The sequence below is a fragment of the Anomalospiza imberbis genome, chromosome 9, assembly GCF_031753505.1.
Source record: "Anomalospiza imberbis isolate Cuckoo-Finch-1a 21T00152 chromosome 9, ASM3175350v1, whole genome shotgun sequence".
Taxonomy (NCBI): Eukaryota; Metazoa; Chordata; class Aves; order Passeriformes; family Viduidae; genus Anomalospiza; species Anomalospiza imberbis.
In genome coordinates this window covers 22,617,380-22,633,789 of record NC_089689.1, presented here as the reverse complement: position 1 = coordinate 22,633,789, position 16,410 = coordinate 22,617,380, and the positions used below count along the sequence as shown (strand labels likewise).

Genomic DNA, 16,410 nt, shown 5'->3' with positions numbered 1-16,410 from the left:
GAAGAGAACGGGGAGGAGTGTCCACACACACACACGCACACGCGTGCACCCCGCACACGGCATCGGGCAGCGGCAGCGGAACGGCGGCTGCGTGCGGGGAGCCCCGCAGGAGCCCAGCCCGGAATGAAACAAGCTGGAGCATCGGGAGAGAGGATCTGTTCGCTTGGAAAAGTCTTTAAGGTAAAACCCGAGACCGGCCGCTTCTGGACTGGGCTGGGAACCGGGTGCTGGGCTCTCTGCCGGCGTGCTCGTTGTCTCTGACTTGGTTCTGTTTTTAAAGGAATCGATCGGGAGATGCCGGTAAGAGAAGTTGCTGAAAGACAAGCTGGAATGGCCAGGAGCTGCGCGCCACCGGCCCCGTCACACACCGGAGCAGCTGAACTTTGTGGGGTCTGAACATTTTTCTCCTCTGCGAACGCTCTGGGCAGACGGGAGAGCCAGGACGGCACCGCACACCTTAAGCCTGACCGAGCCTGGAGTAGTGCCAAGGGGGGATTTCTGTCTCTCCAAGGACCATCCCCTCTGAAAAAAAAAAAAAAAAGCTGGAGAAGGGCAATTTATCTTTCTTTTCCTGATGACTGAAAATATCTACAGGATCCTGTCTCTCCGGTTTTCATCGGTGAGTGTCATAAGGGACAGGCAACTGAGGAACAAAAATGATACCGGTCAAAATCATTCCAGCACCTACTTTCTCCTGACGAGCTTCATGCCCATAGGGGTTTTCTGTGGGCATTTCCAGGAGTGAGACCGAGATACCACAGATACATCCCTACCGGATTGTGTAAGAATTTGCAAATGAGAAACGTACCCCATCCAGACCTTCTCTGCCCGCTTTGCAGTACATGGTTTGGTGTAAGCACAGCAATTCTCACCTATTTCTCTCCCTTTTAAGTCTCTTGAGCTTGGAGACCTCTTTCCTCATTGCAATTATGATTATTTGCAACATCAGTGCCATCAAAGATTGGAGCGCTTTCCTTTCCCAAATCCTCCCCAGCGTTAACAAGACTCTGAACTTGGTACAGCAAGTGGAAGCCACCACCAGCTCGGTGGTAAGTGTCCTCCAGGACCCCGAACAGGACAACTACCTGTCCAATAGCCAGTCCATGAACTCCAGCAACTTCACAGCTGGCCTGGACCATTTGTTCCAGTACTCATACTCGGACAATGACCAGCTCTACAAGGAGTACAAACCCCCTCCTCGAGACGCCATTCCTCTGCCCAAGGCTGTCCTCTACCTCCTCATGGCAGCCCTGGTGGTGGTGGCAGTGGCATATGCCATCGTCGGGCATCTCATCAAGGACCTCATTTACGACTTTGTAGGTGAGTGTGGGCTTCATGCATTGTGTACTTGTGGCCAAAAAGAGCCTGGTGCCAAGCCTGGACGTGCTGCCTTGCGTCTCTCCTTTGATTTGGGTGGGTTTTAGACCAAGCTCTGACCCTTTCACATTTGCAAGAGTGTTAGTTTATTTAATGTGCTGGGCTCTCCAGATTGAGTTCTGTGTTGACCATCTTCCCAGAGAAAATCCTTGGGTTTAGCCCCCTTCCTCAAGGAGCAGATCTTGTGCCTGTGTGCATGTGCATAAATGTGTGCGCGTGAGTCTGTGTTGCCAAATGACTGTAAAATCCCTTGGCCAGGTTCAACTGAGCTTGGATTAGAGGTCTCCAATACGAAAAGTTTCATGGCAACAGATACCTGAGCACAGGATAACAACCCACCAGTGCATAGTGAAAGAAAATCTGCCATATAAGCTTAACCCCTTATTAGACACCAGGGAGTGTACAAACTCCTAGGAAACACAGCTCAGCAGTCTGGTTGCCTTAGAACAGCCATCACAGCCCCTGCAACAAATCCACGCAATGACAGCCCAAAGAGGGTTTGTTATTTGGCTTCCTCCTCTTTTCATCCTGTTGCTGATGAATGCTGTCCCTCACCATCAGGGCTGAGAGCACAAACACTCCTGGCTGCTGTGGTCAGGCAGAGGTGCTTGGCTGCTTATGACAAACCTTCAGTGATACCCTTGCTCTTTGCCCCATAATTTGTAAGGCTGGTCGTGCTGGGGAGTGCAAATATGCCCAATTCCCATCTGAATCCCCGGTACTTTTGGCCCCTACACCCTGACAGCCATCGTGTCCTTTTGGGGGTCAGGGACTTGCTTCAGCGTGCTGGTGACAATTTTCCAGCTTGGATAGGGAGCCAGAAGGGATCCCCAGAGGGATTTAAGCTCCTGGTTCCTGCAGATGTACACACCTCCCAAAAGCTCTGGGAACAATGTCCTGCACAGGAAAGTGAGGCTGAAATCCCTTTGCACAGCCTTGCTCTGAGCCTGACCCCCAGTAAGGGTTGAAGCCCTGCAGGCTCCATCTCTGCAGGGGGAGGGAGATCACACTCATCTGGAACAAAATCCACGTGTTCATTCATGATTCCACTTTATCTCCCTGCTCCTGGGACACAGGAGACACAGAGCAGCCAAAACTCCAACCAGTGCCTGTGGGTGGGCAGCACGCCTGCCTTGCTGAGGGGAGGGCAAGCCAAGTCCTTTGGGCAGAGGGTCATGACTGGGCAAGGGCCAGCAGATCCAGGACACAGGGATTTAGAGGGGGGTTATTTGGGACAAGAAAGGTCAAACCTCCTGGCAGGGAGCAGTACTTGGGGTCTCACATGAGGCTGAGCCAAGAAAACAGCAGGGAGCTGCTGCTGAGGAGTTTGTCTTCACTACAGATGGAAGGAAAGAGATATATTGTCTTAAAGTGTTAAATTTAACACTTAATCAGCAGCTTGCTGGGGCTGTGCTCATCTGATTTAATGCTGCCTTCCCCACAAAGGTAGGCAGTGGGGACAGCTTCTAAAAATATACCCACTCCTGCCCCAAGAAGCTCCAAGGACTAGGTCAGGCCAGGTTAGAAACTCCCCCGAGGCAGGGGCCAGGGCAGTCCCAGTGCCCCTGCAGAGCAGACACCCCTTTCCCCATTGCTGTGGCCCCTGATGCAGGAGAGCACAGATGTGGGTGCTCAAACCACCCCTTGAGAGGGTACTGCAAAGCAGGGCAAAATCCACAGGAATGCCATGTCCCTCCAGGCACGGAGGAGGGCTGCAGCTGCAGTCAGGGGGTACCTGGGTCCCATATGTGCTGCTTCCAACTCGGCACCACTGTTCCCTGGTGACCTTTAACTTGAGCCTCTGCGTGGGATGAGGTCAGAAGGGGGCCCCTTCTCTTGCAAAGCCTTTTGCAAAGGGACTTCCACAGCCTTTCACAGGACCACAGCCATCCCATGGGCTGGACAAGCACAGGCACAGCACTGGGGTCTGCCCATTTCCTGCCACTTTGGAAGAAGCCTTTTCCCAGTTTAACACTTCTTGCTGAGGGCAAAGCATCCTCCCTGCCCTGGGTGGAGGTAATATCTCTCCAAGTTAGGGTCAGAAATCCAGATGTGAGCTTCTTCCCCCTCCAGGCAGAGAAGAAAAGGCATTTGCCAAACTCCAGCAGCATCCCTCAGTGCCGAAGGCTGCCTCCAGCTCATCCTAGTTAGCACTCCAGGCCCATCTTCCCACAGTTCATACACTTCAAATGAGCCAGTCCTCAGAGGAGAGCGGACGAGACCGTGTTTGTTAACACTGCCAAGGAACAGCCTTTAAAGAGAAGGGGTTTAATTTGAATGAGTTTGCATAAAATTACTTTAGGGACTGGACAGAGAGACCAAAGGACAGTAAATAAGAATCTGCTCTATTAGGTGCCTTAACACAATGCCTGGGTTTATAAACTCAGCAGCAGCTCCAGCCTCTGCTATCAGCGTTTCTGCACTAATCATGTTCAGAAATATACAAGGAGAGATGGAAATAAGAAGCCAAAGGGCTGGAGCCTGTTTCGGGGAGATTAAAGTGGGAATAGTTAATCGCTGCTTTAAACAGTCACTTGGAGGCATCAGGGATGATTGACTCCACAATAACAGCTTGTCGGACACGGCTTGGGGAGTCAAAGCATCTTCCAGCCTCCTGCACCCACAGGAACAATGAGAAGCAGGTGCTGGGCTCAGTTTTGGATGGTGAAGGGGTTCTCGGGATGCTGCCAAGGTTTTCTCCCTGCGAAATCTGAATGGGTATTTGAGACACTGACACCTCTCTTGCAGGTGCTTCTTAAAAAATCAATTAGAGCTTGCCCAGGCATCCCCAGGGGGACATGAACACTGCTGTGATGCCCAGCAGGCTGGGGAGGAGTGGGAAATGGGAGGCTGCATTGGAGAAGGAGGAAAGATGCATTGTTGGAGAGTAGGAAGGCAGAGCACCTGGATATGGATAAGAGGGCTCTGAAAGAGCCCCTCTTCAGCTCTTCCTGGAGAGACCTGGCCAAGGAGAGCCCCAAACACCCTAATTTCTCTCCAGTCCCTCCTGCTTGCTCTGAGCTGACCAAGTCTCGCGTTTGGCTTTCCCAAAACTCATCAGATGTCTCTGCTTGGGGTTGGACACGAGGCCCCCGAGGAGGGTGGGAGGGAGGCTCCTGCGTGAGCACAGCTCAGAGCCCACCACCAGTTAAGGCGAATTGGGTCGAAGCGTTTGGAAAGCTGCTTAACTCTGAGGCGCTGGAGAGCTGCCAGAGCCGGCGCTGCGGAGAGGAGCTGGCTTGGCAAATGACAAGCCTGTCACCAACGTACGAGGCGCCTAATTACTGCAATCCTGGGGAATCAGCCCGCCCTCCCTCCTCCGTCCCCAGCAGCTCGCTGAATATCGCTCTTGTTTAAAATTAAAAAAAAAAAAAAGGAGGAAAAGGGGGAAAAAATAAAAAGTTTAACTGGAAACAAATCTGTTGCCATGGAGACTGCACGCGTGTGGTCGCTGGGAAAGGGGAAAGCATCTCGCTCCTGCACGAGAACCACACGGGAAGGGCCTGATGGTCTGCGTGGGAGCAATGCCTTGCAGGGACACCTTGGCTGCTGTCACCCGGTTCAGCCAAGGTCTCCTTTGGGCTGCTGATCTCCAGAGGAGACCTTGGAGGAAACTTTACCCTCGGGAATGGGCCCAAGGCAGATGCCCTGCTGGGGCAAGGCAGGGCAGGTTCATTGGCACTGGCAGGACTGCGCTGGTCGATGGTTTTGGGACTGCTCAAAACTCTACACCATCCTTGGAGCAGGGTCTTTCTTTTCTTTGCCTTTTTGACCCATCAGCCGTATTTTTGTTTTTCAGCCTTATCTCCAACCTCCACATTTCAGGCTTCTTTAGGAAACGATCTCCTTGAACAAAGAAACTGTGCATGAATGCTGAAAATAGCTGCTGGGTGATCCTGCAAGGACACGGGATCCACTTTTAATTGCTCCACAAAGAACCACAGAGCTCTGAGGATAATTCAGCCCATGGCAGGGATTGCAGACAGCATCTTAGGTCCATCAGAGAGGACTTATACCTCTTCTTTTCAAGCTCTGTTTTGAGGATAATTCCTTTGCCTCCCAAAGCTGTGGGAAGAAACCACGTCAGGTTCCCTTCTGCTTTTCTATCTCGGTTCTAACCCACCTCTCACAGTGATCCCCTGCCTGTTTCCCGTCTGGTGCACGGGGGTGCATCAGGAGTTCCTGAGGTGTTGTTTAGGGAAGCAGTGGCTGCTTTAGGATAATTCACCACTCCCCCTCACAGGCTGGGGCTGTGGTCTGGCCCTACAAAAAGGGCCCACTCCAGGACAGCTGCATTTGAGGCCAAACCTTTGGAGTTCAGAGCTGGAGGAGAGGAATGGCTTCCAGAACACACTGCCAGGCATTGACCAAGGCCTCAGGGATGTACCATCCCACAGCAGCCTTCCCATTCCTGCCATCATGTGGTCCAGGGATGGGCTGTGTCAGGTCCTGGGGGCAAGGGCTGTGTTTGTCTGCTGCCCTGCAAGCACTGGTGTTCCTTGAGCTGAGACCAGGCAGGGCTCCTCACTCTCTGGTCACCTTCACTCTGCCTCTGGAAGATATGGATAGCAAATATCCACCCCCAGGACCATTCCTGCCTCCCACCTACCACACCTGAGTCACCACCTCTCAGAGACCCATTCTCTGGAGATGCAATGCTGCCTGATGGATGGGACTGGGATCAAATGAAGGCTTGGTCCAGGGTTGCTCTGGTGCATGCAGAGAAGGTGTTTTTAAGAGAATATCATAATTAATTGAGTGCCTTTTCCATGTCACCCTTTTTCCCACCAGATGCTTTATGCTGGTGACAGCTCTGCAGAGGAACAGTGTCCTTACCTGTCCATCAGCAAAGCAGAGTGCTCATGCTGTTTGGGGTGCAGGACAATTTTGACTCAGCCATCATAGCAAAGCCGAAAAATTTCTGCAAAACAGGGAAGGAAGAACAAACCCCAACACCAAATTAGTTTAGAAAGAAGTAAATCTGAGGGGAAAAGGTGGGGTTTCTAACAAATTACTGTTGCCAGGGGCAGACACAGATTTTCTGTCAGGACAAACCTGGGAGTTATCTGTTGATTTTGCTAATGAATAAGTAGAGTGTGTCCTACAAATGAGACAGCTACGACATCCAGCTGTGACTGCTGCATCATGTCAAAGACACGAGGGATACCCTTGAACTCATGTCCATCAGGAATGCTCCGGCCAGAGCTGGCCCTGCCTTGCTGCAGAGCACAATGTGATTGCTGGGTCAGGACTTGTTTCAAAGAAAGAGGTGCTTTTGCTCCTGCTGATGGGAAAAGAGCTTTTTTAGCAGCTGCTTTCACACCCAGCTCCATTTAAAGCAAAACTAGAGCACGAGTTTGATTGTTCATCGAACATGTTGCCCCTTCCTTTCCTGTTTCCATCTCTACAGTGACTGTGAATGTCTCACTCACCAGGCTGCATTTAAATTTCAAGCCCTTTCTCCCACCCCCTTCTGCTCTTCTGCTTGGGAAGTCTCTTTTTCAGCAGCTGAAGTGCCTCATAGACATCCCACCCTGCCACCAATAAATGCAGGGGACTGGGCCACCCCCTTGGGGTGACACTGGGCACACAGCAACTCTGTGCCCCTCTGCACCCAGACAACAGGAGGCTGCTGCCTGCCCTGTCAGGGGTTTCTGAGCAAGGACCAGTCCTCATGCTGCTCGTACGAGAAGGGCACGCTGTGACATCTGGGCAACCCCAGTGTTTTTCAGTCCCCAAAAATACAGCATATCCCAGGGGTCCTGCTTCCAGGGGTGCTGTCAAAGACTAGGACAGAGCCAGGGAGGTGCAGGGGCATTTTGTGCCACGTCACTCTGCTACTTGGGGATAATAATAATAACAGAGTTGCTATTCCACAGCTCCTGATTTGCCCAGTCGGCTCTATTTCCTCTCTCCGGCTGCTTTGGATCAATCGCTCCATATTGATCTTGCCCCATCTCAGCACTTCCCACCTCTCCATTGGCCCTGCAGACCCCAGCAGGCACACTGAGCTTCAGCAGCACCTGACCAGCAGGAAGAGGTGTCTCTGGGTTAGATGCTACTCCCCAGCCTGGCTGAGAAAGTCCCTTTGTTCTTCTCTTTTATCCAAGACATTCAACTACACACCCGTGTGCATGCCCTGGATTTTGCAGCATGTGTTACGAGCTCCTTCCAGTGGCTGGGTAGGGCCAGGCAATGCTTTTTCTTATCTCCAAAGTCTGACTGTCCTGGATGTGGATGTGCCACTGCCCCGGGAGCACGCTGTGTGATCCCTCCTCATCCCAGCTGTGCCTGTAGCTGTCCCAGATCCGTTAGGTGTCATCAGCCTAACTTTGCTCACCTTCTGGCTGGAGATTGTGTGAATCCATATGTGGATTTAAATCCAAAAGAGGATTTTGTTTTCCTCGCTGTGTCTATTTTTTGTGGCTCATACATCCTCCCTGCCAGATGTAAGGGATGGAGAGAGAAATACCTGACATGGTGCTGAGGGCTGCAGCTCCCTTTGGCCAGTCACCACCACCCCTTGGCTCCCAGCCCTTGGCCACCCCCTTACACCCCTGTGCAGGGTTCATTATCCAGGGTTTCCAGCCTGTGTTGGCACATGACGTGAGGTTGTGCCTCCCATCCCCAGCAAAGTTCCTTCCGCATCAGAGCGAGGTTTAATCCCATTGGCGCCAAAGATGTTCAGGTCTCCTCTCTCTTCTCCTTCATCCCTCCCCAGACATGCCATGGGTGACCCCGGGAGACCTTGGTTCCTCACCCTCAAACTGAGAGGAGCCAGGGGGAGAAGTTGGGGAGGATGGAGCCTGGCTGGGATGGAGCTGGCGGTGCCTGGCAGGGGACATGAGGGCGCTGACATTTTTATGGTTGTTTCTCCAGGGTCCTGCTGGCAGGAGATCCTCTGCCAGCACCACGGGGCCTTGCTCCCCTCTTCCACACATGGCAACACGCTGAAGTTACAGGCCATAAATGGCCACAAATAACATGTAATTGTGTAATTACTTCACTCCTTACTTACACAGTCAAATCATAAAGGCATCGCAGTAAATACCCTCTAATGACAGCCTAATTACATCTTCCTGCAGATTACTGGGTAATTAGATCCAGCAGGCACCAGAAATAATTCCCAGGGAAGCAGTGGTTCGGATTAGCACGCACAATCCAGCCTGCTCTTACCCAGGAGCTGGACTGCAGCAGCCTCACATGAGCCACCTTTCCCAGGCACCCCGGCCAGCCACATCCCCTTTGGTGACGATGCACCATGACACTTTTCCCATGCAAATGGCTTTTGCTGGTGCCCTTGGTGCTCTCCCAAAACACCCATCCCCTGCATTTCTCTGCCTTTACCACAGTGCCTCATCCAGCTCTTGCTTTTTCTTGTGCCCACAAATGTCACCAGGGGTTCATCATCTGGCCACCAGATGCCACTTACCCCTACACACAGGCATGCAATGCTTTTTGCTTCTTGTTGCACACAGCAATCCTTATCCAGTGGCTCCCAGGATATTTGAGGACCCATCACGCCTTTTTTTACAGGATATTCCCCTTCTTCCCTGCTGCTCCACTGGAGTTTTATGGCTGACGTCAAGGAAAGCAAGCTGAGAACTTTAACAGTATTTGTAGGAGGCAATCTTGTAACTGCCTTCGCCTTCTCCTCATGGCAAGCAGCTGTGTGGGGGCTGCAGGAGCCTGCAAGGTCTTGGGGGCAAGAGGCTCTGTTTGGGATGGACCAGGCAGGGCCAGACCACAGAGAAGGTGGTGGAGTGTTTGGCCTTTAGTTTAAACCCAGTAAAGCCAAGCAAAATCAAAGCTGTAAAGGAAAAAAATATCCCTAAATGAGCCTTCTGGGCTCAGCTGATTTTCCTTGGGGAAGGGTTGTGATGGGGAGCCCAGCCTCAGGTGGGTTATGAATGTGAAAGCTAAATGTTCTGGTTGGGACTCGGGGCAGATGCAGGGCTCCCCGAAAACCTTTGGAACACTTCTTTGCTGAGTTCCCAATCCCTCTTGCCAGCACTGCGGTGGCTGAGGGAGCTGTGGTGGTTCTTCTCCTGCCTTTCCTGTTGGACAACCAGCAAACCCTGCTAGCACAGTGATGAAGGAGAAGAAAATAGGAAAACCAAGGAAAACCAGTAACTCTGGACATGTTGACTGTGCCCAGTGTGGTGGGAGCTCTACCCTCCTTGGGGACAGCCCTCTCCTCCAGCCAGCCCATGCTGGCAGTGGGGCACAAACCCCTCCACTCCCTGTCCAGTTCCCCTGGCAGAGTGGTCACCTACCCTGGCTCCAGAGCATGAGCATCATCCTGAAAGTCATGTTCTGCTCTCTTGGGGATGCTGTGGCCAAATGGCTTCAGGCTGGAGAAAATTCAAATATTGTATTGCAAAAACAACAAATCTTTTGGCTTTTCTCAAAAAAAAAAAAAAAAAAAAAAAAAAAAAAAAAAAAAAAAAAGAGAGAGAGAGAAGCTTTAGGTCTCACAAAAAAAGATTTGACTTACAGTGCACAGCCTGAGCACAGAGAGGCCCACAGGTCATTCCTGTGTCTCTGCTCACACCTGGAGGGAGAAATGTCTGGCCACCACAGGTGAGCCGAGAAATGAGATCTTCCATTGACTTCACACCTGGAATCCCACCCTGGCATTTGTCATTATTCAGTCCTAGTTTTGCTGCAAAACTTTTTTCCACAGCCCATGAGAATGACGTCGTCTCACTGGGATGGCATTTCTGTGTCCCCCGCTCCATCAGGAAACCTGTGTCCTCTACTGAAGAGCCATAACTGGAATGTCCTATGGGGACAGAAAATACCCCACAGCACAAAGGAGATAAATTGTATTCTGTGAGATCCAGTGGCAAATAAGCAGAGTTCCTCAGGAACAACAAAACCGGCTGGTCCTTTTGTCTGCCTCCTGGTAGCCACCTCTGCTTTATTTTGGTAGCAGAACTAAAGCAGAGGGGTGCTGGTGCTCCACTCCCCACAGCCACAATTTCTTGGAGCTACTCTCCCCTCACCTGGGTTTCCCCAGCTTAGGTATCCTCACTGCTGGTGCCTTCCTATCTCAGTGGGCCGTGGCCTCTCACTGCCCAAACAGCCAAATTTTTTAAAAGATAGCTGTTTGGGAAGCAGCACTGCCTGCTTTCACTCAGCTGCAATCCCTTGTGCTGCAGGGGATGTTTCAGTCACGCTGTCATCCAGCAGTGACACTGTATTTTGGAGGGGGATCAGTCACCCCCAGGGTTGTGGCAGTGGCTGGATCAGCTCAGAGCCAGGTCCTCGTGCTCTGGTGACCAGCAAGAAGCACAGCCCCAAAACTGCCATGGAGGATTTGAGGCCCTGGCATGGCTGTAATATACTCTCAAGGCAGAAAAGCCATGTCCCAGCCACGTCTCCAGCCCCATTTGGATGACACATAGTTATTTAATCATTTGCTCTGTCTGACAGCAAAATCCCACTTTAGGAAATGCGTTGCTAGAGACCCCAGATGCACACTTCACTTTGGAGGCACTTCACTCTCATTTTTGGGATTAACAGGATGATTTCATCTGCCTAAGCTGGGAGGGCTTCCAGAAAACAGCAGCCTGAAAACCAGCCCAGAGCTGGGAAGAGCAGAGATCCCAGCACCAGGGCAGTGGAGGGAGCTGAAGGGGCAGGGGTGGGCAAGGGACACTCCTGGAGGGGGAAGCACGCAGAGCTAGAGGTAGGCTGTAGCAGGAGGCAGCAATTTTCAAGCAATTTCAACACCTTGAGCTCTGGGCAAAGAGCTGGAGGTAACCAGGGGCTTATTTTGTGCTTTTCCTTCCTCCAGACTGGATCTTTGGCCCCAACCCAGATGACAACAGCAACAAGAGCGACATCAACTGCATCAGCAACAGCGTCAACGAGATGAGCGAGATGCCCGAGGCGCCGCGGCACCGGGAGCGCCAGCCCCAGGATGTGGTCATTGCCATCAGCGAGACTTGCCACTTGCCACAGCAGACGTGACCAGCGCCACGGCCAGGCCAGGCGGGATGGAGCAGCAGGATGGAGCAGAGGGATGCAGTGGAAGGATGGAGCAGTGAAACAGTGCAGCCACCTTGCAGGACCGGGCAGGGAGAGGAAGGGATGGGCAGAGCCAGCACCGTGGAGCAATGCCCTTCTCCCCCTGGTTTTACCAGCCTCTAAGGACCTTGTGGGGGTGGGTGGCATCACCCCTTCTCCCAGGCTTGTCAGCCCTGTCCTGACGTCTGCCCTTGGGTTTGTGGCCCCCTCTTTGTTCCCTGTGAATAGCAAAAAAGAAAAAGCAAATGCAAAATGCACCCACCAGACAAAGCTTGCAAGAGAAATGAGCTGGAGAGAGGCCAGGCGGTCCTTTGGCGTGTGGCTGTCCAGTGGCTGTCCAGTGGCGTGGGATTGGGGTGGGGAAAAGGGCAAAGGAGACAAGGAGGCTGCAGAGAAATGCAGTTGTCTGCATTTCTGGGGACAGGCCCAGGACACAGCAGGGAGCTGGGAGCTGCAGAAAGGCACAGAAAGGTCAGTAGGGGCTAAATCCCCCACTACATTGGTGATCTGCCTAGGGCATCACTCCTGTTTTTAGTTTTGCAGCTCCAGCTCACAGCCCTTTTCAGCAGGTGTGTCCTGTGGCTCTGGGACAGTAGGGTGACAGCCCAAACTTCCCAGGGAGCCTTATTCTCTAGGCCTGTAGCCAAGCCAGGGCCATCACATTCCTTCCACCACATCTCTGCTTGAGCCCAGCACCCCCTGACAGGGAGCAGCCCTGTTGGGACCGGGTACCACCCCTTTTTCAGGAATGTTGCTGGAGAGGAGGACAGGGACTCATCTGCATGAAATCAAATCTCTTCATGGGGGAAAACAGCCCTTGTATGTCTGCATCCTTCAGACTCATCCCAGCATGACCACCTCCTACATCACCCCCAAACTTCCTGCCACCCCAAGGGCTGCTGGCTCTGTACTGGGGTCAGCCCCATGTGCATTGATGGAGCAGGGACACCTCCCTCTTCTCCCTGGATGCCTTCCTCTTCCCAGCCAGAGCAGGGGAAGTTCCCAAACCATGTGGGGAACGGAGCATCCTGATGGCTTCATTGCTGGTTTAAGATCAGCTCTTATCCCAGTAAGGGTTTTAAACCAGGATCCATAATTTCTCTGTGTAGCAGAGTGAAGGCACTGGGACCAAGCTCATTCCTTGTGCCTCTCCCTTATGAAGATTCCTTTACCCTCTACATCTTCCCTGAACTTTAAAAAGGTTATACTGATGTACCACAGAGCCAGTCCTGAGAAAAGGCCATGGTCCAGAATTCTGCCTCTGCATTCAGGGAGACAATTCCTGCCTTTTCCCAGCCTGCAGTACCCAGCACACCATATATAGCAGGGGCCAGAACAGCATTTTCCCCTTCTGAAAGTGGTTAAGAAAAATGGATGTGGTTTCAAACTGCTGCTCCAACAGCTTTAATGAGAGCCATTACCAGCAGTCCCACGCTGGGGCTTTGTCGGCTTCTCAGCAAGCAAAGGCGGAGGACAGTACCTCAGACCTCCCCCCGTAATTAACCATTTCCAATCAGACAGTGTTCTGCCACCGTCATTTTTCTTTGTTTATTCAAACCTGGGTGTGTAGCGTGGCTGCTCTGGCACCTGCCAGGCTTCCCTTGTGCTGCTGGGGCTGTGGGGGGAGCTGGACAGGGATGGAGAGCTGGACAGCACGAGGGGATGCTGGGGCATGATCCCCGCAGTAACTGTCAACCCCTGGGACAAGGTGACAGCACCAGACCTGGCATTGGGCTGGGGAAACTGGGAAGGTCCAGGTTCCTGGGGGCAGCACGTTGTACCGGGAGGGGCTGGTTTGCTTGCTCCCCTGCTCTCCCAGCATCAGCAGGCTGGACATCGGGGTCACCCAGGTGCCTCTGGCCACCGCCCAGGAGGGACAGTGACACACTGTCTCACAGTGGCACTGCTCTCGGACTGGTCTCTGCCATGGGGACATGCCACTCCCTGGGCACAACGGGTCCCCCCACGGCTGCAGCAGCAGCCCAGTGACTCATCTGCACAGCAGCCCCATCACCCATCAGCCGCTGGGATGGGTGGAGGCTTCGCTGAGCATGGAGGCAGCCCCTCCACTCCAGCCGGGCTCTCCCTCCCTTCCTGAGACGTCTGGGGTCCCACATGACCCGGTTTGACCCCAGGAATGCTCCTGCACCAAGCAGCGACTCGCACCCAGGGCTGGCGCGGCTGTCAGCCACCCGAGGCCACTGTCCTCCGAGCAGGAGCAGAAGGAAGGAGCCCAGCTCCCTCCTGTGGCCACCGGAGCCGGGTCCGCCGGACGGCGCCGCGCGGAAGGGCCGGCGAGGGAGCGCCCTCCGCCCCCTCCCCTCAGCCTCTCTGAAATCCCGCAGTTGCAGGGGCGCCAGGGGGGATCCTGGTGCTGCGTCCATCTCCAGGACTGACCAAGCACCGGGTGATGTTACGGCAGTGTCCACGGTGAGGGGAAACACCAGCCACCTCCCACAGCTGGGCAATGCCAGGAACCAGGGCTGGCACCAGAGCTCTGCAGGACGCCGTGGCTGCGTTTGGAACTGGCCCCGCCGGAACCAGAGAGGACAGCTGTTCCCCACACCACCTTCCTTCACGTCCCCCCATCCCTGCACCATTGCCATCATCTGGCACCTGCCTTCCCCCGCTTTGTCCCCAAACATGTCACCAGAGCCCACACTAGTGCTGCGCTCTGAGGCTGACTGTGAGCCTGCCAGAGTCCCAAGACCCCGGAGCCATTTTGCCTCCGGCACTGGAAGGGAGGCAGAGCATGGCTTTTGGCTGCAACAACCCCTGTCCCTCCAAGACCTCAGTGTTTTCCTGTCCAGCCATGCACCCATGCAGCTGACTGCATTTTGGAGGACAGGACCAGTACCCTCAGAGGACCTTTGAAGCAGGGTGGCAGGACAGGACCAGGCAGATGAGTGAGGCTGTGAGGGTGCGGGAGTGCTCCACATTTTTGTTTGGGGCGTGCAAATGGTACAGCCATCCTCATGTGCTCTTCTTGCCCCCCAGGACCCCCTCTCCAGGCTCAGCTGTCCTCCTCAGCCCTCTCCTTGCCCCCCACAACCACGGAGCAGGGGACAAGTTTCTGGTGATCCAACAGCAGGGACTCAGGAAGAGCATGGAGGGGCTTCTTTGCCCCAGGGAGGATTTTTGGGGATGCTGAGGAGGAAGGGGTCTCATGAGGGTGCCAGGCTATTCTGACTGCTCCCATCCCTGCATCTTTTTAGTGCAGGAGGTTGCTCTTTAATTCCCTCCTTCCTCCCTAAGCGCCTTAGGGAGCAGAGAGGAGAGATGCTGGTGCTTTTTATAGCAGCCATAATCCCTGCTGCTCACACTGCCTGCATCTCCTGCCCCGAGACACAGGGCTGAGCCTCCAAAACGAGGGCTGCTGCCCAAAAACTGCCTCAAAACCCTTTGGCTCCCAGCATTGCTCCTCTCCCAGTGCACAGACCCCAGCTGGGGGTGGTTCTGGACTCAAGACCCCTTTTCAGAAGGGGTGGGACAGCCACAGGTGCTGCAAGGAGGGACAGGCAGACAGACATACAGAGACACATGGATGAGCACCAGAACAATTGCCTGGCCTCCCTGCTCTCCTCCAAGACTTGTGGAACAGGAACCAACCCCACAGCACAGCCACAAGGAAGTCCTCAGGCACAAGAGGAGACTGGAGGTTTCTTTCCTTTCTATCTCCCCCAACTTTACAAAAGGGAAGGTGAGGGAAGGAAGGAGCAGGATTAACCCTAACCCTGGCCCTTCAGCCCAGGAGCAGAGTCCTTCACAGGGCAGCTGATGAGCTTTAAAGTAGATGAAACCTTTCCTTGGATGTAACCCCCAGGATGTGAGCTTCAGCATTTGGTCAGGATCATTTTGGTGTTGGGGTGTCTGGTTTCCCTTACCCAGCCTGTGCCTCCGAAGCCAAGGATTGGCTTTTGAGCCATCCAGGCTTTATCCCTGGGCATGAAGGGACAGAGGGAAAGGGATGCAGAGCGGGGCGGTGGAAGGTTTGGTGTGGGGCAGGAGCAGGTTCTGGGAGAGGCATATTTCACCTCCTTTTGCTGTCCTGGTGGTCATCGCTGTCCTTCCACCCAGCTCCAGTCCCTGTCACCACCCCAGGACCACAGCCACAAAGGGAGGGCATGAGCACTGCAGCCGCTTTGTTCCCATTGCCATTTCTCTCTCCAGCAGCTCCGCTTTTACTTCTCTCCAGCCAAAAGTCCCCCTGACTTTGCACCCTGCCAGGAGGAACCCAACACAGCTCTTGACCTTTTACTGTTTTTGTTCTACTGCCCATGCTTGGGCAGGTGAAATTTTCTCTGCCCACCCACCCCAGATCAGAGGGTCTCAGGAGAGGCCAGCCTGGCAAATCCTGTCTAAAACCACTTTGTCCTGCTGGAGGTCTGGCCCCTGTCTCCCACAGCTTCTTTGCAATACATTTGCTGTAATTTTCCCTTTAAACACCCCACAGAGGAAAAAAAAAAAAAACAACGCGGGGAGGGGGGTGGTGGTTCTTCTAGGTCAGGCTGGGTTAAGACAGGGAAAGAAGATTAATTTCTCAGCAGAGCAATTCAGATTTTTCTGCTGCTCCCTGCTGGGGACCGAGGCAGAGCTGCTGGTGGCAGGAGCACACTGATCTCCTGGGCACACACGTGTTTTGGTTGTCACCCCTGGGGTGGCACTGAGCAAGACATCCCCAGATCCAAGTCCTGTGTGGGAGGTTAGGGGGATTCTTGCCAGCAATGGGTGATGGAAGTGGGAAGAAGGTGGCATATCAGGGATGCTGATGGGCCAGGGGGTGCCCAGCACCCAGCGAGGAGGAAGGGGACAGCTGTGCCACCACTCCCTCCCCCAGCCCCTCAGCTGGGCTGTTACAGGAAGGGAATGAAGTCCTGAGCCTGTCCATGTCACCCAGCCATGCCCACACACCCACGAGGCCCTGAGCAGTCACACTTGTTTTTCACTCCCAAGGAGTGCTGGGAAGCTCTAAAGCCAGCGGATTATTCTCCAAAGCAA

The 16,410-nt window shown here is 53.7% G+C and overlaps 1 protein-coding gene across 2 annotated transcripts; it reads left to right on the top strand.

Moving 5' to 3' along the window:
* The first annotated feature begins 45 nt into the window (after window positions 1-45).
* LOC137478652 (uncharacterized) lies at window positions 46-11,699 on the top strand. Of its 2 annotated transcripts, XM_068198640.1 has the most exons (3): window positions 46-180; window positions 281-1,320; window positions 11,180-11,699. In XM_068198640.1, exons 2-3 carry the CDS (start codon window positions 843-845, stop codon window positions 11,353-11,355), a joined length of 654 nt encoding a protein of 217 aa, XP_068054741.1. In that variant the 5' UTR covers window positions 46-180; window positions 281-842; the 3' UTR covers window positions 11,356-11,699. The 2 variants fall into 2 exon arrangements, with proteins under 2 accessions (XP_068054741.1, XP_068054742.1); XM_068198641.1 differs by having other exon boundaries at window positions 66-1,320.
* The last annotated feature ends 4,711 nt before the right edge of the window (window positions 11,700-16,410 follow it).